This window comes from Alosa sapidissima, chromosome 3, assembly GCF_018492685.1.
Source record: "Alosa sapidissima isolate fAloSap1 chromosome 3, fAloSap1.pri, whole genome shotgun sequence".
In the NCBI taxonomy this organism is placed as follows: domain Eukaryota; kingdom Metazoa; phylum Chordata; class Actinopteri; order Clupeiformes; family Clupeidae; genus Alosa; species Alosa sapidissima.
Window position 1 is genome coordinate 28,900,139 of NC_055959.1, and position 26,280 is coordinate 28,926,418.

General features: G+C 39.8%; 2 protein-coding genes across 4 annotated transcripts; one reads left to right on the plus strand and one right to left on the minus strand.

The window, feature by feature from the left end:
* Window positions 1-2,447: 2,447 nt before the first annotated feature.
* On the minus strand, window positions 2,448-20,271 carry LOC121705267 (UNC93-like protein MFSD11). The gene is made up of 13 exons (XM_042086147.1): window positions 20,144-20,271; window positions 17,298-17,353; window positions 14,551-14,658; window positions 14,290-14,369; window positions 13,567-13,663; window positions 12,060-12,118; window positions 11,760-11,904; window positions 8,517-8,566; window positions 7,959-8,024; window positions 7,748-7,873; window positions 4,498-4,672; window positions 4,144-4,279; window positions 2,448-3,565 (listed from the first exon to the last, which is right to left on the minus strand). Exons 1-13 carry the CDS (start codon window positions 20,231-20,233, stop codon window positions 3,419-3,421), a joined length of 1,335 nt encoding a protein of 444 aa, XP_041942081.1. The 5' UTR covers window positions 20,234-20,271; the 3' UTR covers window positions 2,448-3,418.
* On the plus strand, window positions 20,234-24,412 carry ubfd1 (ubiquitin family domain containing 1). Of its 3 annotated transcripts, none has more exons than XM_042086150.1 (7): window positions 20,234-20,372; window positions 22,021-22,302; window positions 22,450-22,658; window positions 22,768-22,833; window positions 23,251-23,356; window positions 23,463-23,545; window positions 23,741-24,412. In XM_042086150.1, exons 2-7 carry the CDS (start codon window positions 22,038-22,040, stop codon window positions 23,849-23,851), a joined length of 840 nt encoding a protein of 279 aa, XP_041942084.1. In that variant the 5' UTR covers window positions 20,234-20,372; window positions 22,021-22,037; the 3' UTR covers window positions 23,852-24,412. The 3 variants fall into 3 exon arrangements, with proteins under 3 accessions (XP_041942084.1, XP_041942085.1, XP_041942082.1); XM_042086151.1 differs by lacking the exon at window positions 20,234-20,372 and adding an exon at window positions 20,873-20,994; XM_042086148.1 differs by lacking the exon at window positions 20,234-20,372 and adding an exon at window positions 21,051-21,165.
* Window positions 24,413-26,280: the final 1,868 nt, after the last annotated feature.

Consider the following 26,280-nt stretch of genomic DNA (forward strand, 5'->3'; position numbering starts at 1 on the left):
TGAGCAGCACAAAATTTCTGGGGGTGCACATCAGCGACGACCTCTCCTGGACCACCAACACAGCATCACTGGCGAAGAAAGCCCAGCAGCGCCTCTACTTCTTGCGCAAATTGAAGAAGGCAAGTGCCACGCCTCCTGTCATGACTACATTCTACAGAGGGACCATCGAGAGCATCGTCTCCAGCAGCATCACAGTGTGGGGCGGAAGCTGCACAGATCAGAACAGGAAGACCCTCCAGCGCACTGTTAACACAGCTAAGAGGATCATTGGAGCACCACTCCCCTCCCTGCAGGACATTTACACCACCCGCCTCACCCGCAAAGCACTAATGATTGTCAAGGATACAACCCACCCTGCACACGAACTGTTCAGCCTCCTGCCCTCTGGAAAGCGGTACAGGAGCCTCCGCTCCCGCACCACCAGACTGGCAAGTAGCTTCATCCACCAAGCAATCAGGATGCTGAACACTCTACCCACTCTCCCATCACTGACAGCCCCCCCCACCCACCAGCCAATCAGGAACCTAGGAAACTAGGATCCTGTCTACCAAACCCCCCCCCCCCCCCAACACCGCCATGTGGAACTGCACTGTGACTGCGCAGCCAAACGTGTTGCTGCTTCACATCAAGCCTGATATACTTGAATTACTACATACTGCATATCAATGTAAATATACAGGTCACACAAGCACAAGTTTAAACTTCATGTAACTGTTAAGACTATAGAAATATACAACACAACTACCTCTATTTTTTTTTAATATATGTCCTATATTTCTATTTTGATACATACATGTTCTATATTTCAGTCTTGCACTTTAATTTAATGTTTATTGTCTATGGCTATGTCCATAGTATGTCTATGTCTGTATTTAAAGCATGTCTATGTCTGCATGGGAAAGTAAGAAACGAAATTTCAATTCTTTGTATGACCAGTGCATGTAAAGAAATTATAGACAATAAAAGCCGACTTGACTTGACTTGATTCAGATAGGGAGAGCCTCTCCATCAAGTCAATCCTCTTGTACAGCCTAACCCTGTCGAAAAGGGGCCCCCGCACCACACACACACACTGAAAGATAGTTCCTCTTTTACCCTGTGAAATCCTCACAGTCCAAAGACGAATGCACCCACACCTACAGGAGTAGCGATCTCTACTGTGTTACGGGAGCCCCGTAGACACCAGAGTGGACACAAAACGCAAAAGTACCCCTGGCAAAGTTGGGTAAAATAATTCCAACATTAAAGGGAAAGCACATTTTTATTCTGAGAACAAATCCTTTATATATAAACAAAATATTATGAACTTTCAAGTAGTATTCCATGATTTCCTGTTTCATAAAATTAGTCGCACATTAGTCAACACCTTAGTCAATCTTCAGCTTGGGAAAGGCAGGAGAACAGTTCAAATAGCGAAAGTACGGACCATGGTAAATCAGGAAATGGGCACGCCTGATAATACCCATTTTGCAGAAGTTCCAATCAACTGGAACTGTCACAAACCTCTATTTTACCCGTACGCACAGTGATGAGGCAAAACAAAAAAAGAGAGGCAAAACATTTCCTAAAGAGCAGTTGGACAGATACAGAAAAAGGTATCTTGGGGTCACCAAGACTGGAAAAAATATCAGAAATGACCTCCATGCTTTATTTAAAAGGCATTGGAAGAAGTGTGGTCTGCACACTGCAATTGCTCCAAAAATATAAACTTTATTACTTTAACTTTAATTACTAAAACCATAGCAACGTTTCGATCACCCTGGATCTTCGTCAGGCATGCCTGCACCTGCAGAAAACTTTTCTTTGGATGTGCGGACCCACTCTTATTTATTTATTTACTACTTATTTAAAAGGCATGCCAGAAAAAAACAACTTTCTTGTCTTTGAACTACAAATGTACATGGCTGGTGTTGCTAAATGATACTTGGTCTTTCCTTGGAATCACGTTTTATGTTCTTGTCCGATCAAAAGATAAGAGCTTTTCACCAACATTCAAGGTGGGTTTGGCGTAAGTAGAAGAATGACTATACTGAAAAAAAGTCATTTTCTTTCATAGGGCACAACATTTCTAGCGGAGCCCCTGACTTCACTTGCACTGTTACACCTGGTTGTTAGGTATTCATAGATATTGGACATTTGCAATGTCACCCGAGGCAAACACGCACCTCCTGATGGTTATCTTAACGGTCTCTCCCCATGGCAAATGCAGCTGGGAGGAACATGTCTACCGGTATCTTTGTCATTCTACCCATATGGACCAGCAAGATGGTTTTCCATACAACTTTAATGCACATATTAATTATTCGAATAAGAAATTAGCATTGGCTTTATGTGCCTAATTTTTTATATGCCAGTAAACCAAACTATGGAGGTAAATGAAAAATGAATGCTTTTATTTATGCATAATACAAAACATATAAAATGAATGAAAAATGTACATAATTAAAGATTAATTAATTAAAACATTTTAGAAATGGGCAGCTCTGAATCAGAATAAAAGTTAAAAATAGTCAAGTATACTTTTTAAGAAATGTATGGAAAATCTTTTGATGTTTGACATTTCTTGAGAAACTACACTTCTCTTAATAGGCACACTCATTAATAATAATAAAAAAATGAAATAAAATAAATGCAAATAAAATGACACTCATGATATGACTATGCCCTTGGTGCATAGTTTCTTTGTTTCTATCACCTGACTTAGGGACAGCTATGGCTTCCAGTCCTAATACCTTCTGTAGTGCATCTGTCTGTGTGCAGCATAAAGTCATACTTCTGGCATAAAAAACACAAAACAATTACAGTCAAATTAAATTATACTGTGACACAACAAGATAAATATGCATAGTTAAATTGTGCACAAGCCTACAGCTATTAGTAAGATATGAATAAAACACCTGAGAGAAATGCGAAAGCACGACAGGAAGATAATAAACAAACAAACAAAACAAAAAAACAGAAAAGAACCAACAAACACCTATTCTGAAAGGTTCATCTTATCATAACAATAAAGAAAGAAAGGAAAAACAAACAAGCAGGCCCCAGCTTTGGCGCGCTTGGCTGGAGCACCTGCACTGTACGCCGGCGACACGACCTGGGTTCAATTTCCGGTCCTTTCCGGATCCCACCCCGACTCTCTCTCCCACTCACTTCCTGTCATTCTCCACTATCCTATCACATTAAAGGCATAAAAAGCAAAAAAAACAAACAAGCAAGTCAAACCTCTAAAATGGCCAGACACATAATTAGTGGTTCACAAAAAAGCTATACTGCTATGTAATTCTGCTATGTACAACAAGGCTACTTTATTGAATTAGCGCAAGTGTTCTTTTAGAGTGACACAGACTCCTATGACTTCATGTCCTGTATACTTTGGCAATAAGCTGGATGGGCACTGGGATTGAGTTTTGCTACTAAGTTATTCCTGCAGCTCCCCAGAGTTCTGCATTCTCTCCACCATGAAGAAGCAGAGCGTCCCAGTGAAGCCCAGCAGCACCATGATCAGCAGCTGCCAGCTCAGCAGGAGGTAGCCACTGTAGAAGAAGGCCACGGCAGCACAGATAGACTGGGGGTGGAGGACAAACGGAGTTAGTCAGGAAACCAAGCTCCAGAACTCAGTACTGAGTTTTAATTATAAGGTTACGTTTATATCATTTCTCTCCCATGGGAGAAAAATGGAGAATAAAGGGAACTGCTTCATCAATCAAACATTCAAGACAATCAAGACGTTACCGGACGCAGAATAAAGCAGAACACAAAAGATAGCCTACATCATAAACAGAAACAAAACACACAGGCACAAATATGAATTGAAATGAATTTAATTGAAAATGTCATATTTCATGTGACTTCTGCTGCTCATACTATTTTGACAACATCAGATATGCATCATATCAAGTGAAAAATATGATATGGCCTGGTAATGTGACCCTAGCCTTAGATGCATACATATGTGAGCTGTGTCTCACTCCGTTTCTTTGAAGAACCGAGGTTTCATAGAAACTGGACGTTTTGCAACATAGTGTGAAATTGATCTGCTACAACATGCCTTGACTTGCTTTTGACGCTTCATTTATGCACATTGCAGTTGCAGCTTAAAATGCCTCTAGGCTATACAGTCAGCGACTTATGAATAAACCTTACCTGAATAAACTTAAAGATGGCAAAAGCAGGGGCACTTTGCTCTGCATACACACGTCCAAGGATGCTGTACAGCTGAGTGTTGAAACAGCTGTCTCCCAAGCCCAGTAGAAAGCTACACAGCAGGGCAATAGACACACTGGAGCAAGCAAAAGCACACAAGTGTCAGTTGTACTGAGTAACATGTGAGAGTCCTTATAGATGTATAGATAGCCTACATAGGGTTACAGTGTGTTAAGATACATAGATAAAATACATTTCATAAACAGTGCAGAAAAATAACTACCTTCTTTGCGTTTTACACGGGAATTATGTGTAGGGGAAACTGACCCAATAAGAGTAACAGTGACCAAATACCTGGGCGATAAATAAGGTCGGTGCTGTGAGGTGGTTGAGAAAACCACTGGAGCATCGTCGGGGATGTTGAGGAAGATCAGGTAAAACGCCACAAAGTGCACGACCATCCCGAGGAAGACTACAGAGGTGCGTCTGAAACGATTGTTCTTGCACACCAAGCCGAACAGGCCTCCGCCTAAGGGATGAGAGAGCATCTTAGGTCCACTCAAACGCAGAGAGGTGTGGAAAGCACAGGAGAGCAATGGCCTGCAGTCATGCTGCTCATGGCCATCCAGCATGTTAGTGAATCTACAGTTTACTACGTGTTCAGGTAGTTTGGAATGTGCCTGTGTAGTCATATGACTCCACCATGCATTGGCTATTTTCCCCTACCTTACATAATCATGTTAAATAATATGCATGTAGTCTTTTGAATGACAGAAGCATGTCAGTGGAAATCTTGGGTCTCAGAAAACCTTACAGAATTAGATTAGATTCAACATTGAATGACTGTGTATATATTTATATCTGGTCAACTGACAACAAAGATACTTTAAGGAGTGACAGGAAAATTCTCCAGACATTAAAATAATAATCCGGAGAAAAATATAGAAACAGATTCAAAATTCAGATGTCAACCAATGTTTGGCAGGTAATATGAGCTTGTAATATGGGCAGGTGACATGTAACCTACAGTGCACAGAAAAGCATATTATAGTGTGATGTACAAAACATTTTCACAGATGCACAAAATATTTCTACAGCAGGTGTTTGGCAGGTAATATGAGCTTGTAATATGGACCGGTTACATAATCTACAGTGCACTGAAAAAGTATTTGCATATTATACTGTAGTGTCAACACAACAGTACACTACACAACACATTTGCACATCATTTGCACAAACAAAACTTTACATGTGTACACATCATTTCACAAGCTCAATATTTCTTCCATCACATGATTCCACTAGTGGGGAATAGAGACATGACAGGTGGGGCGCGAAGAACAAGAGGATTTCAAGGCGTATACTAGGAATTTACATCTGTGAATTGGTGAACACACAGAGCACACAGTGAACACACAGGGCCAGATGTAGTAACGCTTTTGCGCCCATTTCAGGCGTATTTGTTTCGCAATGTGCGTGTAAAATCATTGCGAGGTATGTACAAACAGGCCGCAATGATGTAAAAGCGCAAACTGCCTGTCGCGGGAGCTGAAAGTGGCAGATTGCGATTGTCATGTCATGCATATGCATTCATGGGAGGATCCAGGGGAAAGTGGGAGTTTAGCGTAAAAAGATGGGAGGGGAAGAGTAAAGAGCGCCTAGTTATGTATTCCGCGGTATGTACAAAGACTGCTCCTGAAAGCGCACGTCTATTCTGCGCCTAAATACTTCCGCCTTGTAAAAGCAGGTGTTAATCCACATTGCAGTTCAATGTGTCAATAAGAGAACCTTTCAAAGACAACAGAATCGCTATTTAGAACACCAGTTTTTGTGGTGAAAGTATTTGTACTACCAAAAGCAACCTTAACTTTCGTTGGCCTTTCGCATGTCTTACTTTCACTTTATTCACTTAAACTTTCCTACTTGCTAGATTTGACCGATCTTCCATAGCCTACGTGCACAAGTAGTTTGAGTAGAACTACTGATCTTCATTATCTCCCTGCTTGTTGACATCTTATCATGTATGGTATGATCGCTAAACGTTTGATTCTTTTTAATGTTGTCATCAGTTAACTTCATTCAACTGCGCTTGTAGGCGCTGCCATTCAGTTGTGGACGTTCGTAAATTGCGTTTATGGGCGGAGAAGGGCAGAGAAAGGCGCAGTTTACACTAAGGATTGAACGATTGATAAATACGACGGAAACTTGGGTCTGACAGCGTTCGCAATCTGCGGTGTGTCCATGGCACTGATAACGCTACGTTCGCAAATGTACGTACATCTGGCCCACAGTGAGGTGAAGCACACACTAACCTAGAGCTGTGAGCTGCCTTGCTATAGAGGCGCTCAGGGAGCAGTGAGCGGTTAGGTGCTTTGCTCAAGGGCACTTCAGCCGTTCCTACTGGTCGGGGATCAAAACCAACAACCCTTCGGTTACAAGCCCGAAGCCCTAACCAGTAGGCCACGGCTGCCCCCAAGGACAAGGAAGAGCATAGATTCAAAACAAAATAGCCAAACACAAACATTGGAGTCATAAACGGACTGTCATATGAACTAACTAACTATTAAAACATCATCAGAACCTGCGGACTGAGACGGGAAATGTAACGTGGAACCAAAATGAGAAAATAATATTTTAACGTTATCATTTTGCCGGGGTGATGGGGTCAGGTGGGGCTTGGAAATTCCCCACCTCCAAAGTGGGGAATGACAGAAAAATTTTGAGAACCACTATGTTGAAGTTTGAGAACCATTGTGTTAAGTCGTCCAGGTCCTCAAGCAGCAAAGCAGCTCTAGATCATCACACTAGCACCACCGCATCTGACTGTTGCTAAGATGATCTTATTGTGGAGTACTGTGTTCTCTTTACACCAGATGTAGCAGGTCCAATGACTTTCAAAAAGTTCTAACTTCTAAATAAAAAGTTTTGACTCATCAGTCCACAGAACATCCTTTCAATCCTTTCTTTTGGGATCATCAAGCTCTTTCATTGGAAAAGTGAGGCAAGTGAGGCCTGCAGTTCTTTGTTAGTGGTCAGTCTGCGATCCTTCGTGACCTCCTGGCTGAGTGGAGAAAGAGCTCTAGGTAATTTTGGTAGGCAAGCCACTCATGGGAAGGTTGACCACTGTTCACCACCACCACAAGTTTTCACCATTGGTAAATAATGGCTCCCACAGTGGTTTGTTACCAATGGCTTTGTAACCCTTTCCAGACGTACAGGGTTCAATGACCTAGTAGGTTTTGCATCTGTTCTTGTTTTCCTTTAGTTTGCACCACCATGTGTTACTGTTTAAGACTTTTTAGCCTATCTCACATTGCTATACAGGTTCTATTTAAGTGGTGTTTACACTGAACAGGTCTGGATGTAATCATGTCTAGATGTGAAATTGAACTCAAACTTGGCAACTGATTGGCTTAAAATTAAATTACTTTTTCACATAGGGCCAGGTATGATTAACTAGATTTTTTCCCTTCAATAATCAAATAATCATGAAAAACTAACAATTAATATTAATCATAAAACTAATTATATATTAGTTAATCATTTGTGATTAAACACATTGTGCCTCTTTACAAGGAAGACTTGCCTTGGACCATTAACCTACCCACAATCTCTCCAACTCCGACCACTATGCCAGAGAGTCCAATTAGGCCTTTAGCTTGGTCTTCAAAGTGTGTGGTTGAGCCGAGGCATGTGCCATACACACCACTGTAAAAGGAAAGCTCCAGACCTGCAAAGGGGACACACAGGCTATTCACGCATGTGGTGTGTGACATACTGAAAACATTTAAAATATATCAACGTGAGGTGCTTACCGCTGTAGGCCATGCAACAACTCAGGAGCAGTATGGTTTTACTGCCAAGGAGAGACAGAATTGTCCCTGTGAGGGCAACAGAGTGTTTTAATGAATACAAAAGACATACAAAAACAGGCATAAAAGAGATACAAATAAAAGACAGAACTACAAGGGTGCAAACCTGAGGACATATGTCTTAAATCACATACATGTTTCATTCCATATTATGCACTGAAAGTATCATATCATATTATCAACTGTAAACTTGTCTTTGTCTTTGTCTCTGTCATCTGTTGTGGATGCTTTGCTTTTATTGTGATGTTCCTTCTGTTTTGTTCTTGTTTTGTTTTCTGTCAATGTAATGTCTGTCAATGATTGTCTGTTATTAATGTTCTTTGTGTTTTGTTTCTGTTGGTGATTGTCTATTTTTGAAGGGCAAAAATGTAAAAATGTTAAATAGTAGTGCAGTAGAAGAAGAAGTAGTGCAGTAGAAGACCAATAATGATTGGATTGTAAATGAAAGCACTATATTTAAATAAAGTAATAAAAAAAAACTGTAAACTTGTAGTGACTCACTGAATTCTGACTTGGCATCCTTCACAGCTGAGTTGGCTCTTTGTTTGTATCTATGATGGACAAGACAGGATAGGAGTTATTTAGAAAAATAATTGAAAGAATGTACAAACAAATGTAGAGTTGTCTTTTCAACTCTTTATTAACCAGTAATACTGTTTGTACAGTTTAGGATAGTAGTTATTCCCAAAAACAAATGCAGGACCAACTGGTGATGTAGTAAATCAGTGCTGACTTTAATTAATTCAGTGCTGACTTGTAGAGAAGCCATAACATTCCATGACCTCATATAACCCAGCATCCCCATGGAATCTCCAACAGAGAATGATTTATTAGTTTAGCTTACAGTACAGTCCAAAAATAATCCGCTGTTTAGTCAGGGAAATTGACTGAGCACTATTTTACAGTACTAAGCATACATATAGTTGTGTAGTCAAAAGGAGATGGACATAGGTCAAATTAAATGAAACAGGTCCACACACATTACAGAATGACAGTGTTACAAAGCAACTGTAAATACTACAGGGCTTGAAGCAGGGAACATTTCTGTGCCTGAAGTTATTGTTGGTATATGTAGTAGTTCTTTATTTTAAAATATTACAAGGCTTGGTTCTCAGGCACTCTGCTTGATTTCAGAACTTTAAGCCTTGCTACTGAGAGGGATGGCCTTATGTAGCTGGATATGCCTCCCCCGTCAGCCATAGCATTTAAGCAGTGCCACTCTTACAAACACTCTTTCCCAGATTGTCACGTCTCACGATTGTCACGTTCACAGTGGATTCTCGCTTATGCTCATGCTCTTTTGGATTACTGTTTTTTGACCTAAGCCTGTTTTTTGGACTTGTGAATTGGACTCAACCCTTTTGGAAACCTTTGCTTGGACCTTGCATTCTTTTGTTGCCAACCTATGCCTGTTTAACCACGTGAGTCTCGCCTAGACCCTTTGATTCATCTGCCTGTATTTTTCTTGGCCTGTTTTTGCCACCTTGGATTTTTGACTGAACCTTGCCTGTACTGCTGCCTGTGTTTTTGCCTGCCAACCTGTGTACCGAACTCTACCTATCTTGCCACTTTTGCCTGCCAACCTGTGTACCGAACTCTGCCGGTCTTGCCACTTTGGATTTTGACTGAAACCTGCCTGCACCTCTGCCGTTTTTTGGATTTTTTTTAGTTTGCACTGTTTTGTCAAGTCACTCTGCCTGGTTGCCGATTCCTGTGTTCTGTCATTAAAACCCACTAAATATACTCTCTGCTTCCCGAGTCTGCTTTTGGTTCCACAGCAACTCACCTGGCCTCACCGGCCCTGACAGTAAGTTTGTATGATGTCTAATTTTAGAATGAGCGACAAATTGTAATTTTAGCTTTTTCTATATCTACAGATTGACAGAAGCATCGACTGTGCTCGTGCTGGTCTCAGGGCTGTTTCCATGACCTATGAGTCTGCTGCTTTGTTTCCACGGTTTGTTTATGTTCATTTGACTTCTGAGGGAGGTCTTGTCAGCCTGAAGACCCATCGTAATTTCCCCATCAGTGCCTCCCCATGGTGAATGACCTGGTTTGTTTTTATATGGATTGAATAGTCTTTAATGTCCCCTAGTGGAAATTTGGTTGACAGCCAGTAATCAGCACAAATACACTCAATCAACATAAAACATCGCCCCTGTGTTAGCTGAACTGCATTGGCTCCATTTCCTATAGAATTGCTTTTAAGGTTCTGTTAATTACTTACAAACCTCTGAATGGCATAGCACCTTCATATCTCTAAACTTTTAATATCGTATCAACCACAAAGGAACCTTAGATCTTCCAATGCTAATATTTTAATTGTGCCCAAAGTGCTCCACAAGCAAAACGGAGAAGCTGCTTTTACCCATTATGCACTGAAGCTATGGAACACCCTGCCTCTGTACATCAAACAGGCGAGTTCTGTAAATATCTTTTAAAAAGATATCTTGTATCTTATATCTTGGTAGGCTATTTCTTCACATTATTTTACATTCTACTGCTGCTATTTACAGGGTCTTTCTATTTCACTGTAATGGTTTTACTATACGTGTTGTTGTATCTATCTCCTTACCATCCTGTGAATTCTCATCTTTACTTAATTCTAAATATCTGATGTTTTATTTATTGTTTTGTTTGTTTGCATTATTATTATATTGTTGGGTTTTTTTTACTTTTTCTCTACTGCTAGATTGGCCACTGCTCTCTGTGTGGCTCTGACCTCATACACATACCCAACGCTGTTGAGGTCAGTACTAGTGATCTTCCGACAGAGTAACAATTCTACCAAGACTATTTTTGTTTGTTACGCTCAGGTTGCCAAATCAGATCATAGCAAAAGTTCAAACTGATTCAGCAAATGAGATGAGTAAAACATTCAACACTGAATCCCTTCAACTTCCTCAAAAAGAACAGTCTCTGATCGGCCTTTTTGCAGATGGCGTCATTTTGTGTTATTTGCATTTCTGGCTCTGTTATTAGCCAAACAATTGCTGTGGTGCCCTATCTGTAATGCATGTGGAGTGCTGACTGGGCATTGGTCGTTTTGATTATTGTCAAGGTGTGTGTGTGTGTGTGTGTGTGTGTGTGTGTGTGTATACTGGTGCATGCAAGTGTACACTGGTGCATGCTGGGTGTGTGTGTGTTTATGCTGGTGTGTGTGTTTGCATGCTTATTTCACAACTGTTCCCTGTATGCTGCACCGTGGCAGCTGGAAGGAGAGCTATTGTGTGCCCCCTATAAAAAGATAAGTCCTTCTTTGATAGTGAACAAACTACAGTAGCACCAGTGTATTCGTGCAGTATGAACCATGCATAGTGACTATTGACCCTTTTTCCTCTCTCACTGGGCAGGAGCTGTGAGTCCAAGTGGTGGCAGGGTGGTCCCAAGGTGGTGGAGTCCCTTGACTCTTCCTGCTGTAGTACACTGGGTGTTTTTCTTTTGGATTGACGTGTTGACATGTGGTGTGGATCTTCCGGATCCTCTCCTCTGTGATAGCCCCTAGCCCCCCGCCAGAGTTGTGATTTGCTGTGGGTTTGCCCTTTTTGGGGGTTGTGTGCTTTTTGTATATTATTATTTATTGGATGTTTCTTTTTTTTTGGACTCCCACGTCTGGTTTACGTGGTCACAAACCTGTGTTGCCTCATAGAGCTTGGCGTAGTTAACCCCCTAACTATTAGGCCTACTTAATGGAGTATATCCTGTGAAACTCCTCAGGTGGTGTAGTCGGTTACTCTCACTTACATCATGTGTTTGGACAGCAAGCTCTGACTCTCCTCCTCAGAGATGACCTCCTCAAGACGCTGGGGAGACCTTAAGGTCAGGAAGCACAGCGTGCCAATGACAGAGACCACCAGCAGCGATATGAACATGGTCCTTCTATTCTCATCTGGAAAAAACACCACATTATTCACAGGGGATGCAGAACACTTATTCTAACATATTTTTTTGTTGTTTAATGTGTTCATGTGTATTTGAAAAAGAAAAGCCCTGAATGCGTTCATATGAAGAAGAAATCATACTAAACCAAATGCTATATCTTACCTGTGATATCATCTTTTCCTCTCCAGTCTAAATAAACATACAAATTTCCAAATATCATACTGAAAAAAGGAGATCAAAGAGAATTGTTTAGGTTACTCAGACATTGAAAGAAGTGTGGTCTGCACACGGCAATTGCTCCAAAAATATCAACTTTATTACTTTAAAAACATAGCAACGTTTCGATCATTGTATGCATGTAAACTTATAATGGGCCTTGATTTAAATGACAGGGCAAAGTGCAAGGTCTAAAGTCTAACTAAAGCTAGTTTGATACCTATAAAATTTACTTGCTCATTTAATACTATGTGCCAAGTCCTAAGCACAAACATTGGTAGGTCAGCTCAGTGCTTTCCCCTGCCACATAATAGTTTTAGTTCAAACACGAGACACTTTGTTCTTTGACTGGCTTTGCACTTTGCCCCTGATTTAAATTAGGGCCTATAATGTAAATAAGAATTCTAAAGGCATTTGATACTTAACCTATTCGATACTATTCTACCTTGTGTCTTTTATTTTGTCTTTGTAATTATTCTTTATTTTAAAATTGTTTTACCTTGTGCGTTTTTTGTTATGATCTTTACCTTTTAAACTATTCTTTGACTATTGCCCTTCTATGCTTTTATTCACTATTACTGTTTGCGTTTGTCTTATGTAAATCACATTGAATGACCTGTGTATGAAATGCGCTATAGACCCTTTCAACAATAAAAACAAAAACAATGCTTGAACGTTCTATTTGGGCCCCAATCTACTTCCTCTGCATTAAGATAACATATGGAATGTTAAAAAGGAAGTCTTGTGGGACCAACTATGATGCTGATAATGGAACTCTCTTGAAAGGGTCTATATAAATAAGCCTGACTTGACTTGACTAAGGGAAGTTATTATGCAAACAGTAGCATCAACATCCCTTGCTATTTTTGGTCTAGGTGTCCATGGAGACCAGGGGTTGGCCTCTGTCATTGGTCAATCCCGCTCCACATCTCTCTCACACTCATTTCCTGTCTCTCTTAGCTGTCCTATCCAAATGTAGGTGCTTTCCAAACGGACAGCGGTCACCGTTCTCTGCCCAGCTGGTCATCTAAATAACAATTCAAAACTGAAGTGCCCTCACCACCACCTCAAAAGCTGATAAGATAAAATAAAAATTCTTTATCTTGGAGGCGGGCAGGCGTGTTCTCGATTTGTGCACGTAAGTGGCAAGAATGTCAGGACTGCGCCCTCCTGCCGAAACGCCACTCAAATAACCCGCTTGCCCACTCGCTTCCCATTGAAAAGCCCTTTAGGCTCCGAAATAATATAAACTTTAATAAAGGCATGTGATACTAGAAGAGGGAGGTTTGAAAATGGGACACAGACACATTACTAAAACTCAAACATCAAACTTGTAATACTACTAATACTACCACTACTACTAATAATAACAATAATAATGTTACTGTATGGCAATGTTTTGTTGGTACACTAAAACAAGGCAACTCCAGTTAATGTTTACTGTCATCCATACCTGCACTGCAACAGTGCCCAGAACACTCCTGTGTTCCTATTTATGGTTGAGGCATCTGAGTTGTCAACCAAGAAGTGTCCTTGAGCAGTCCACAGCACTGAAAGTGTTCAGAACAAGTTTACTGATTACAGACAGTTATGAAGAGAGTGAGAGAGACTATTTATGACAAATGACTAGACTATGACTATTTCTTCAGATGACATCTAACCCACTGTACATTTCTGGGAGATGATGCAGAGGGGGATTACTAATAATATATATAATTACTATTTCATGACAATTTTGTTTTTGATGTTTGTTTTTTTTCAAATTCAAGTGATCTAACTATATTTCAGCATATTATTGTATAGAAGGGGAATGTATAGTATGGTTTTGTTCCTCAAAATAGCCATTTTAACTACCGGTACTAGCTATTTTGCTACAGCAGTTACATTAATAATAAAATGAAAAGCGGTCATCACTTCAATGACTTCACTTCCATGCTGTAAGTCCCCACCTGGTACTTCCTTTTCATGTTACTCATAAACAAGTTGCTTCTATTCAGGTCTGAATAACCTATTGGCCAAAGAGCTGTTTAACAATAAAACCATAAAAAGCACATGTTGATAAGGCAAGCTATGGTTTTAATACAAACGGGTTCCTTTCCCAAGTACCGACTTAGGGTTGTACTACGCAACAATGTATTGTCGTTTTTGTTTATGAGTTAATTTTAAGTAAACTTACTAGCAGCTCCCATGCCGATCAGCACTGATGTAAAATACAAGGACCATGTGTATGGAGTGATGAACACTGCTATGTAACCGCTGCAGGGACATACAAATGAAGTGTTGTTGTTTTTTGGTTTGTATACAGTAGTGTTTTGCAATCCAGTCCCAAATTCACAGTTGTATTTATTACTAATATTTGCAATCATATTTTTGAATTCATTATATATTAAAGAGATTTGTTTTTTAACTAATATTACATTGATGAAGATATGTTTACCTGTAGAGTATACCACTTAAAAACATGGTCAGCTGAGGTCCGGTAATGGCCACAACTGTAGGTGCCAGCAAATTGGAGAATGAAAACACTCCATAAATTATACCCAAACTGTAAAAAACAAAGAAAAAAAACTCTTTGTCACATATCAGTTCTTTCCGATGCCTTGCTATGTGAGACATACATGATGTTCTAATCTAAAGGGCAGTCAGATAGACAGATGCTGAACACTAACTGTAAACAGCAAGTCCATTAAATGCTGTAACATCCACCATGGACACATATTATTTGGTCAACTTCTTCCCAGTTACTAAGCCCTCATGTGGAAAACCTGCTAATTCAGCTCACCCAGTCAAACTCCTCTCTCTGAGAGTTTCAGAATAAATCAACATTTTCATCCCTACAACACTGATACTGAAATGGGGATGGGGTTTTGTTTATAGATGTCACAGACAGATAATAATAATAATATTTATTTATAGAGCACTTTTCTAAACAAAGTTACAAAGTGCTTTACATATATAAAAGAATAAACAGAACACAATTAAATGTCTAAAAACAATACAAATAAGACCATATCAACATTGGCAAAAAAGGGAGAGAAAAATACAATGATTAGACAGTATACAAGGCAAAACAAAAACAAAACAAGGCAAAACAAAAACAAAACAAGACAAAACAAAAATGAAACTTAAATAAACTCTTTAAGGAGAGATTTAAAAGATGTCACAGAATTAGCTAAGCTTATTTGCTCAAGCAGTGCATTCCAGAGCTTTGGGGCTAACACAGAAAAAGATCTGTCCCCTTTAGTAGCAAGCCGGGACTCAGGAATCGTTAATAAACCTTTGCCTGCAGACCTTAATGTGCGTGTAGGACTATAAGGAATTAACATACATCAAAAATGTAACCATTTTAAAATCAATTCTCCAGCATATTGGGAGCCAGTGTAGTGATGCTAGAACAGGAGTGATGTGTTCATACTGTTTGGTCTTATTTAGGAGCCTGGCAGCAGTTTTGGACTATTTGAAGCCTGTGTAAGGACTTTTGAATTAGGCATGTGAAAAGACTGTTACAATAACGCAGGCGTGAGGAGATAAAAGCATGTAAGATGGTTTCTGTGTCTATGACTGATAAAAAAGGTCTTATTTTGGAAATATTCCTTAGTTGGTAAAAACAAAGATTGCACAAGCTTTGCAATATGATGTTCAAAATTTAGAGTGCCGTCAAACCAGATGAGTGTGTTTACCTACAGAATGAAAGCATAGATGGCTTGGGACCTAGTGCAACAGTTTAACCTTCACTTTTGCATGAGAACATTCTAATGGACTGCTAGGCTACATGTAATTTACAATAGCCTATGTGGAAATTTTAAATAAGGTGGTTTACTTTATGTGCTGACTATAAATTAAATATACTTGATATTGATAATAGCAGACTGCTGTTATATGCTGGATAAAATATAATCCCATGCATCATGTCTCACCAAGGGATAAAAAATAAAAGGCTCAAACAGGGTTTTTTTCCCCAACATATGCCTTATCCCAACCCCCTCATCACCACTATCTACACATACAGTATCTGGTGGCTCTGTGATACCATATCTACTTAGTTCCACTGCTCTCAGAATAAAACAACAAACACACTCTTGGTTAAAGGGACACCAGGCAATGTTTTTGTGTTAATTAATCATCTTCGTAAGTCGGTATATGGTTAAATGACTCATTATGGGGCAAATGAAGGCTCTCTCGCCCGCCCCTACTGCCTGTAGGAAGAATATCCCACTTGCAAGTTCGGTGTATCCTACCCGCCGACCGAAGCAGGATCAGTTTACAGCACAGAGGCAGGCTAACGAAACGCTAGAGATTGTTGCAAACGTGTGTAGTAGTAGCAGCGAAAACCCTTGACGGAAGACGCAAAGAAAAGGAAAAGAGCTTCAGACTGAACGAGGGGGAGTTTTGTAGAGAAAAATCATCAGGCTTGCCTGGTGTCCCTTTAATACATCATTTCTGAAGATAACCCCTTTTCTTGCCCACCTGTTATCCATGAAAACAAGAAGTGAAAAAAAAAAAATTAACAGAAAAGGGAAGATAATTCTGTGGTGTGGTGCCTGGCCGGTTCTCTTGAAATACCACATTTTACCACTTGAGGCCGCTGTATGTAATACATAGCCAACTCAAATACACCCTTAAACTATGTATTTTCTCTAGCCTAGAAATCTAGACGCGCCCCTAGCGGCAGCAAATTATATTTGCTGCCAGGGCTAGTCTAGCAACTCTCCGTTGGCTTGTGAGCTCCAGAAATCAAAAATCAATCAGGCCAATGAAATCGTGTATAGAGTCGTTAGGTGGGCTTAACATAATGATTGATGGCAGAGTTGCAACGGTTTGGCTTGAATTCCCTGCTACTTGAAAACAAATAAGATGGATGTTGCTGTTGGCGAACAGTGTGACACGAGTTAAGCTTTTATTAAGTTGGCAAACGTTTGAACTAGCCAACTAGCTCCGCTGGTGGGAAACGCATGGGACTCATAGCGCTGCCGCTGTCCTATTGCGTGCAGAGGGAATTTGAAAGACAACTGATTATCCCGCCCCTCGGACTTAGCACTGCGAACGGTGAGTGCCCACCAGTCGTCAGGCTATATTTTCTCATCACAAACCAGCAAATCCAGCTACACAGATGTCTTGCCATAATAGCCAAAAATACCACATTTTTAAATGAAATGTTGTATGCATGTGATATTGGGTCTTTACCTGTGGTAGCCACTTCCAGCAAATGTGTCATTTTGAATGCTCTTCAGCACAGTTTGCTAATATCGAAGAGAGAGAAAGAAAGACAACATTAATTTGAAGATGTTTGTGATTTTTTTTTTATCTCAATGCCAAATATTATCATATAGTCTTGGCTAAAATTGTTTGTGCCCTTTCACTAAAAAAAGCAAAAAACTCTCATTTTGTTCTCTGAAATAATGTCAAACTGACAATAGTAATCTGCATTCATTGTTTATTCCATGTTCAATGCAAATCAACAAATGCTTTCTGGTGCTCTGAATGACTTAATTTAAAAAAGGGTGCCTTCACTGCCTTGAAGGTCTGCCTTCAACAGACTGCATATTTCAGCTCTTTCCAGAGATGTTCAATGGGATTCAGGACTGGACTGATAGAAGGTGACTTCAGAATAGCCCACTGTTTGTTCCTTGTTTTAGTATCCTGTTGGAGGACCCATGACCTGAGACTGAGATTTTTACACGGGATGTATGTTTCACTCCAGGAATTCAGCCAAGACTGTATTGCCAGTGACTGACGAAGTGCATGGTTATATATTATAAGTACATTTACATGACATGAAATCATAATCTTACAAAAACAACTTCATTGTTTGCATATAAAGTTGGTCTAACTTAATACAGCTCTATTTCCCTGTGTCAATGCTGCCACATGGTGGAAGTACAGAGTCCAATGCACATTCTCTCTCCTTATTCTAATTCTGTCGGATAGGAGTTCACTAAAAGCAGGGCATGGATACAATATGGGTATAGTTACTGTCGCCTAGTGGTTTACTTGTGTGATTTCAGAATAGTATCTTAATGTTTGGTGCCCCATGGCCAGTGAACCACTACATTCTGAGTGATTTTCTCCCCAAGCATTGTTAAGTGTTTTGTCTGCGTCTCTATCAATGATTTCCGCTGTCCCACTTAAGAGCCACAATGGGCCATTATTTGGAAGTCCAAGTAAGTTTGACAAGGGCCCTTTTCTGACCCCCTGGCAAAAATCATCCTTAATCACACACGGTATGCTCATGGGATTGCTCTCTGTGAAGGGATGTTCCTAGATGACATCCAACTGAACACCACGGGATGCCCAAACAGTGGGCTTGCCCCATCAAGTCATGAGATTGGTCCTCTGGTTAGGACAGGGCCAATCCTAATGGTGAGCAAATACTATGCCGACTTGCTTTGTTTGGTAATATTGTGACAGTATTGTGATGGAGTCAATGATGGTAAGTGCTGTAAGGATGAAACATCATTGGTGAAAGCATTGTTCATGCCAATTCCCTGGTAATAGTTCTTAATTAACTGCATATTATGGACATCATCTTTAATCCACTAGGACAAAAATCAACCTAGGAAGGTGTGTAATAATGCATATGGATTTAGGCAAAATCATTCTGCCATTGAGAAATGTGCTGACAATCAATACCTGACTCCACTTTAAGCTATAGCAAAAAATGCAATTAAATCCATGGACCTTTCTTGAAATGGTGGCATTACAACTATTTTTTACAGTTGCCACCTTTATGACTAAACTAAGCTACATGCAGGGGAGGGCCTGATAGTGTCAATTATGACCTGAATACAGAACAAAGGTTATGGAAGTAACCTGCTTTTTTACCAGCAGAGGGCTGCTCTCCAAAGTCAATTAGTTTTCTCTTCAGATATTCATATCAGGCTATATCCCAGCTCACACCACATGGTTTTGACAACAACACTAATATACCAGTTAATAACAAATCAACACCAGTTCAGTCCAACTGTGCAGCACTAGTAACACAAATGTAACCTTTGAGTAGATCACTTGACACCTTTGAATCCTAACGTCAGTTTTCCTCCAATCATATGACATTTACTTAAATGTATTGCTAATATAGCCTGCTCTATTGTCCATTTAGTCTAGCTAAATATTGGACTATGCTGTGTAGGCTGCATACAGGAGGTAGCTATATTCAAAGGGGTTTCTCACTCATAATGAATAGCCTTATGATTCAATTTAACAGATAAAGATCAAATCTCAAAAGAAATTCATTCAATCCATCCGAAAGTTTAGAAATGTGTAGCCGATCTATGACCGCCCAGGCCTATGCATACGTCTTGGAGCATGCGACTCGACGGCAGGCTATTAATTGTAATGATGTAAAATTAATTGGATGTAGCCTAATGGAAGCGAATCCTATCCAATTTTCCAACCGTAACGTTACTTTTAAACTCCGTGATCAGACCAGACGCATAGGGAAATCAAAGCCCCACAATGCGTCGACTTACAGACACCAATAGAACAGTGTGGCATTTGAATTTTCCAGTCATTCGTCCTGCTGTATCGAGCAAATTCAAAACACGAGATGCGCCTGACCCATAGACAGTAAAAGAAAGGCCTGACCCAGTAACCATTGGCAAGCCTTCACAGACTAGCCTACTCCAAAAATACAACATGAAGTTAAGTAGCCTACCATTGGTCTATAGGCCTATATCACTTAATGACTTCAACTGTACTGGTCATGATCAACTGATCCGATGCTTCACGAACGACACAACGTTAGCTAATTTCCCTGACTCACTCTGTTGTGTTGTGCAAGTTGTAGCCTTCAAAGCGCGAAGGTAATGTTATCTGATCATGAAGCGGTCATAGGCCTACTAAAATAACATGTAACGTTAACGTTACATCAACTAGGTTAGCCTATGAAGCATAATTAAGTAGGAAATCTGTTGAAAGCTTTTAGATCAATAAAGGCCATGCATTTATATATATTAGATCACATGTCAATTCAGACAGCGACAGCTGTAACTTTTATCGAAGTTAGTTATATATAGTTCATAATAACTTACTTCGATGTTCCCAAGTGTTGTAAAGGCGGTAAAAATAAAAAGAAATCCTATTCCAAGAACGACCACATTAAATGTCCTGCGGTCTGCCATTGTAAAACATTCAGGACCAAAATTTGCTATCCGATTAAAATTAGTCCATATGTAGACTAGTCACATTCCGGGAGTCCCATAAAAATAGCTGTTGATGTCGAAGTTAAGGCAAAAGTTTTGAAACAACTAGTCTACGGAGGTGAGTATTCCTGTCCAGATCCGATTCCACATCTGAGTTTCCAGTGGTGCCCGTAATAGTGGTCCTTGGAAAACACACACGTTGACCACAAAATTGAATGTTTCTCGTGACCCACTCAGACTAGATGTTTTTGGTTAAATGTCATCAGCACCATGTGATAAGTACACAGCACTGGCTGCGGTGGTGAAAAAGCTCATTTTCAATAACGTTGTATTAGCTAACTTTAGCTCTACTTCAGACTTCACGTTATATGACCTATGTTAACGTTACATTAACGTAATTTGAAGTTTGCGATGTTTGGTTTGGACCTACAGAGTGGACTTCTGGATAAACCACTCAACGTGGGGAAAACAGAATAACTTAAGCCATCGTAATAACTTGTAAAACTATCTAAAGTTGAAAGTCACGTTAAAGTTACTTTAACCTGTTAGCTAACGAGCTAGTGAGTTAGCATTCGTTTGCAAAAGTAAATAAACTTGACTTTTACGCTTGGGTACGTTTGCGCGATGCCACAGTTAACGGAGCCTGGATAGCATCTACGCTATCCAATCCAAACGTGTGGCGAGCTGGTATCAAAACATTTTTGAATTATTTCAGAAACCCTCCAAATCAGCAGACCAAGGTAAAGTTGTGAAAATGACAGGTGATGCTTGACTACTGGTAGCTAGCTTGATACGAGTTGTCTGTACGCGTTTGGGAAAATTTAGAAACGCCTAATTTGTACGGATACCCTTTAGTCCAATTGGTTATAGCACGTTCTTGTTGTACACAATCATCATGGCGGCGCAGGATGGTGGGTATTTGGAAACTGTATCTTGTTATGTGCTATTTTGACTTCGTTTGAGGTGTATCCTAAGCATATATGTATTAAATTACACAAAGTACTATATGTAATTGTTAATGTGGAGGCAAATTCAACTTGTCAATCTGATTTGAGCATGAAACCACATCTTTATTGGTTAACATCTAGAACATACCATACCCCGCGCTAGCTGGCAAGCTTGGTAGTCAGTGTTAGCATGCAAGCTAATTTATTGCTGCTGTCCTAGCTAGCGCTTTCTGTTTTGTTGTTACGCCAGTCATATACAACAGGTCAGCTGGATTTAGCAAACTACACAAAAGGAACAAATAAAGTAATGGTTTGATCCTGCCTGTCTTGTGCCGTGACTTACTTTCGCTGACCGGGCAGGTAACGGTATTGTTGGCTATCAGAATGACAGTTTAGGTGTTAGCTAACTTGTAATCGTCAGCTAATGTTCTCCATATGATGACCACAGTGAAAATACTTGTCAGGTCGTTTTAAAGCCAATACCTTAGTATTGTAGTAGTGTATATGTCTATACCCACCTGAGATCTTAGCCAAGCTGTACAAACATGTCTACATCATACTTGGCAGTGTTTGTGTCTTCTTTGAAGGGAATGTACTTTTTGAAAATCAACTGACTTGAAGGCTTCAAATATGTTACATCTTCAAATGTGTTTGGGGTGAATTATATAGGATTTAGTAAATTACTTAAACAATTTCAGTAGCAACAACATGACTTGGCATTTCCAGTGTCATCAGGTAATTGCAGGCAGCCCTACCTGACAGATGAGAATCTAGGATACTGCAGTAAAGCCTAATTCTTTCCCTTCTATTCCCTGACAGAAAGTGAAGGTGTAGTCATGGAAGCAGAAGTCAGTCTCAAGGACCCAGACATCTGCTGTCAGGATGATGGTAAAGGGGATGAAGCAGGGACTGAACAAGCATCTCAGACAGATGGAGATAACTCTTCTGCTCTGGTCCCCGATGTTAGTAATGGAGATGACTCTGACGAGGGGAAAGAAATGGTAGAACTGAAAATTATTTGGAACAAGAACAAATATGACCTTAAAATCCCTCTGGATGGAACTGGAGCCAAACTCAAAGAGAAGATTCATACTTTGACTGGTAAGTATATTCATATGTATGTACACTGTTTAGTTTTCCCCTGGATTGGGTAGAATGGGCTCTGAATTTAATACAGATTTGTCTTAGGTTGGTGAGCAAAATAAACCAGATGTTTATTTGTCAAACCCTTAATTTGATATATTTTAGGTCTTCCACCTGCTATGCAGAAAGTGATGTACAAGGGACTGTTACCAGAGGATAAGACGCTACGTGAAATCAAAGTAACAAATGGGGCTAAAATAATGGTGGTTGGCTCAACTATAAATGATGTCCTAGCTGTAAATACGCCGAAAGAGGTTATTCAGCAAGAAGTGAAAGCTGAAGAGAATAAGAAAGAGCCTTTATGTCGACAAAAAGTAAGTCATCCTCAGGTTTAGATTCAGCCCAGCCTTTATAATCTTTCCTGTTGGATGGAAAATTATGTTTTTTAGTGACGTGTTTGCAAAATGACTTATTCTGTTTCAGCAACACAGAAAAGTGCTGGATAAAGGCAAACCTGATGATATTATGCCATCTGTGAAGGGAGTGAAGGTATGTGGGCATGATCAATTGCTTTAGGGTCAGTCATGTTTGGTGGTTCCTTTTTGCCATATCTGTTGTCAAGGGCAATTCCTTGTTGCCCTGTTGTTGGGTTCATCCTTATGTAATCCCAATTTCTTCTGTCTTCTATATTCTATACATTAAACATTTACAAATGACCTCAGCATTGACCTCCAGTTTACTTCTGACCCTGACCCTTACGACTACTGTCTATCTTTCAAAGTGTAGATGAACATTACATTATGCAGAACCAATTTTTTCATTCCTGCAGTTTTTTCCACATTTGCGTCTGCTTGAACCATCCTCTTTTCTGTGTCCGTGCAAGGAGAGCCAGTGGAGGGGCCTTTCTGAAAGGCTCCCTTGTTGTCCCACTAATGACCAACGAGTGATGTCTCATTTGTTAAATAGGAGCGCTTACCAACGGTGCCTTTATCCGGAATGTACAACAAGTCTGGAGGCAAAGTGCGGCTCACGTTCAAACTGGAGCAGGATCAGCTCTGGATCGGAACGAAGGGTGATTCTGTGCTATCATGACAAAAAGTCTTAAATCTCAGTGCCATCATTGTCAACAGTCATTGCAAATGCTGTCTCTGACTTCTCTCTTTTATATTGTTTTACAGAACGAACAGAGAAAATTCCCATGGGTTCTATTAAAAATGTGGTGACTGAACAAATTGAAGGCCACGAGGACTATCACATGATGGTATGTCATGTTTGTTGTTGAAGCACCACTGTAGTTCATCATGTCCATTGTTTAACAGTAAATATATTTATATTTCAAATAAATAAGTGTACCTTACATTATGTGTAAATGAGGACATTACATATTGCATTTTACATATACACACTGAACTTTACACTTCACACTTTACATTTTTGTTTCTTGTTTGTTTACCAGGCGTTTCAGCTGGGTCCAACAGAAGCGTCTCAATACTGGGTCTACTGGGTGCCTGCACAGTTTGTTGATGCAATCAAAGACACAGTCCTAGGAAAGTGGCAGTATTTTTAATGTGCCTCCTCAACTGACACTGAAGAACTGGGATCCAGAACAAAACTGAGAAATCAGAACTGAAGACTATAACATGTCCTGAAGAACTTTAATTTTTGATGCATTCAAGAAAAAGAAAAAAGCAAACTGAAGGATTGCTGGTGGACAAAATCTTCTTCTGGGTTTTAACTGCACTAAGTGACAGCAACCGTTTAAAAAAAAAAAAAAGAAACCCAAGGAAATCCAAGAAACAATTGTACAAATTGTACAATTGTACATTTCTCCCAGATATCCTGAAATGAATAAAAGTTATTTAAGGAAAACACAACAATGCACAAGGACATAATCAATCTTGTATTTTCTTTTTGTGCAACAACCCAAGCAAGCTTGCCAAAGTTGACCGCCGTTTACAATACCCTCTGCTAAAGGTTCAGCTTTTCCTGTAATGTAGAATGTGTACATGTAAAGACTCCCTGCTTACTATCATATTTGATATCAAGTCAGTTTGACTTATCTGCATCAGCCATTTAACATTATCTTAACAGTTGTTAGTCACTGAAATATATGAGTAACATACTCTTACAAGTGTCTTGATTATCCCATTTCATTTTCACTGTTTCACTCGGATTTCACCATACAAAGATCTATTTAGTTCATGTTTCATTTGCCTAAATGTCTTATTTTAAGTCTAAGGTGCTCCTAAAATGAGTGAAAAAAGATCACTTTGTGTTTTGTTTTTGCACATATACAGTAATTGCATTACCTAGTTGTGAGCTGTTTTTTAGTTTATCGAGTGCCTCAGCATCAGTTCTCCATGCCATGCTTTTTGTGTATCGGGATAGGGTATACCCCCTCTAGCACAAATGTGGGGAAACCCAATGCAGGGGATGATTAGAGTGCACTCATGCTGGAAAATGCACTTCAATACTAACATGCAATTTTTGGGGGTCAAAAACAAGTTTGGACATGACCTGAGACATGTATTATATTCAGTCATTTAATGATTGCCACTGCATTAATATCCCGTGATAGTTGAGAACTTCTGACGATGTCTGCTCTTAAACCAGATCTCCTGTAGCAAATTATTTTTGCCAGGTTCGTAGGTACACTGTTACATTTGAAATGTTAAATTACTGAATTCAAGCAAGATGTTTGCCCTTAATGCCAAGGATTTAAATCACTGATTTGGGTGATTTGATTCCCTTTCATCTTAGAATTTGGCAGTCCAGCCTAAATAGATTACTAATGAGTGTCCACAATCAGTTATGTAAAAAAGCATTTGGTGGAATTATAAAATTAGATTATTATTCATGACACTTTGCTATCACTACTTGAAAACAGCAAAATCAGCATTAGCAGAACAGTCAAATGTGAGCCCAATGACCCATACAAATATGGCTGTTATATGCTATGTATGATTAGTTCCACAAGTCACTAATTCTCAAAGGTTGAGTCAAGCTAATGGTATTGATGGACTGAGTCTCAATGTCCCCCTCAGACTCAAAGATTTTGATGTGTAACCGCTAAATTCAACAGGGCTTAGGGCTGTGAAATTGTGAAGTGCAGGGCAGGGCTCACTTGCACCCTTTCTGTGCCCTTTTTGTAAATCAGCATTCATGCAGACTTTACCCAAGGGAATTACCAACAATTCATAGCGTTGTGACGTAAAACAGGGTTACCCAAAGGGAGGCCAGAAGTTTGAAAAATCATCAGTAAACAACTGGCATGAAACAAAATGTTTGCAACACATTTTTGATGCTGAGAATTTCGATATGCCGCAGGTCCTGACCTGTCCCATTCCTTTTAATAGCATTTTGAACCCTTAAAGCAATTACTTACTTTATCACTTATCAATGGCTGTTGTTGTTGACCCTCTCTGAGAATTCAGGACTTAGACCTTAGGGGGCACATTGAGATTCAGCCATGGTCTCCTTGCCTTAAAAGATACTCATAGCAAATATTTATGCTAGAACTTGTCACATGGTAGCTAGGTCATCTCGGTGGCCTTCACTTTCGTTTCACTAGAATTTGAGCTTAATGTTTTTATAGGTGCAGCCATGAGCACAAAGCTCAGATGATTCAGCTGCCGCTATTGTTTGTTGTGCGGGTTCTTTTTTTTTAGGTGCATTCTTCAGTATTTCTCATCAGACCGTTGCCCACTAAAATTACAAACTGTCCTGGAAGATCCAATTTGATAATATGTACATGTTCACAATTCTGCACATTCTGGTTTGAGCGGTAGTGATTTGAATTCTCAGACGTGTCACCGCCCTGTGGCTGCCTGTGCGACAGTCAAGTGAGGACAGGGCTCAGTGAGTCATAACTACGTCAGAGACGGTTGATATTTGTTAAAACTGCACGTGTTAGTCTAGTTAACTATAGAATCTTTGACTACGTGCCATAACAACACCATCTCAAACAGGGCATGTCTGCACGTGCAGTTTTAACAA

What these genes read in the sequence shown, in the direction of transcription:
- LOC121705267 (XM_042086147.1), bottom strand. Translation starts at nt 20,233, where the DNA reads ATGGCAGACCGCAGGACATTTAATGTGGTCGTTCTTGGAATAGGATTT. An exon ending in GATCGGCATGGGAGCTGCTA is followed by an intron (nt 13,664 to 14,289) that starts GTAAGTTTACTT and finishes GAACACTTTCAG; the next exon opens with TGCTGTGGACTGCTCAAGGA. An exon ending in TTGTTGCATGGCCTACAGCG is followed by an intron (nt 7,874 to 7,958) that starts GTAAGCACCTCA and finishes TCCCCTTTGCAG; the next exon opens with GTCTGGAGCTTTCCTTTTAC.
- ubfd1 (XM_042086148.1), top strand. An exon ending in AGCCTTTATGTCGACAAAAA is followed by an intron (nt 22,659 to 22,767) that starts GTAAGTCATCCT and finishes ATTCTGTTTCAG; the next exon opens with CAACACAGAAAAGTGCTGGA. An exon ending in ACGAGGACTATCACATGATG is followed by an intron (nt 23,546 to 23,740) that starts GTATGTCATGTT and finishes TTTGTTTACCAG; the next exon opens with GCGTTTCAGCTGGGTCCAAC.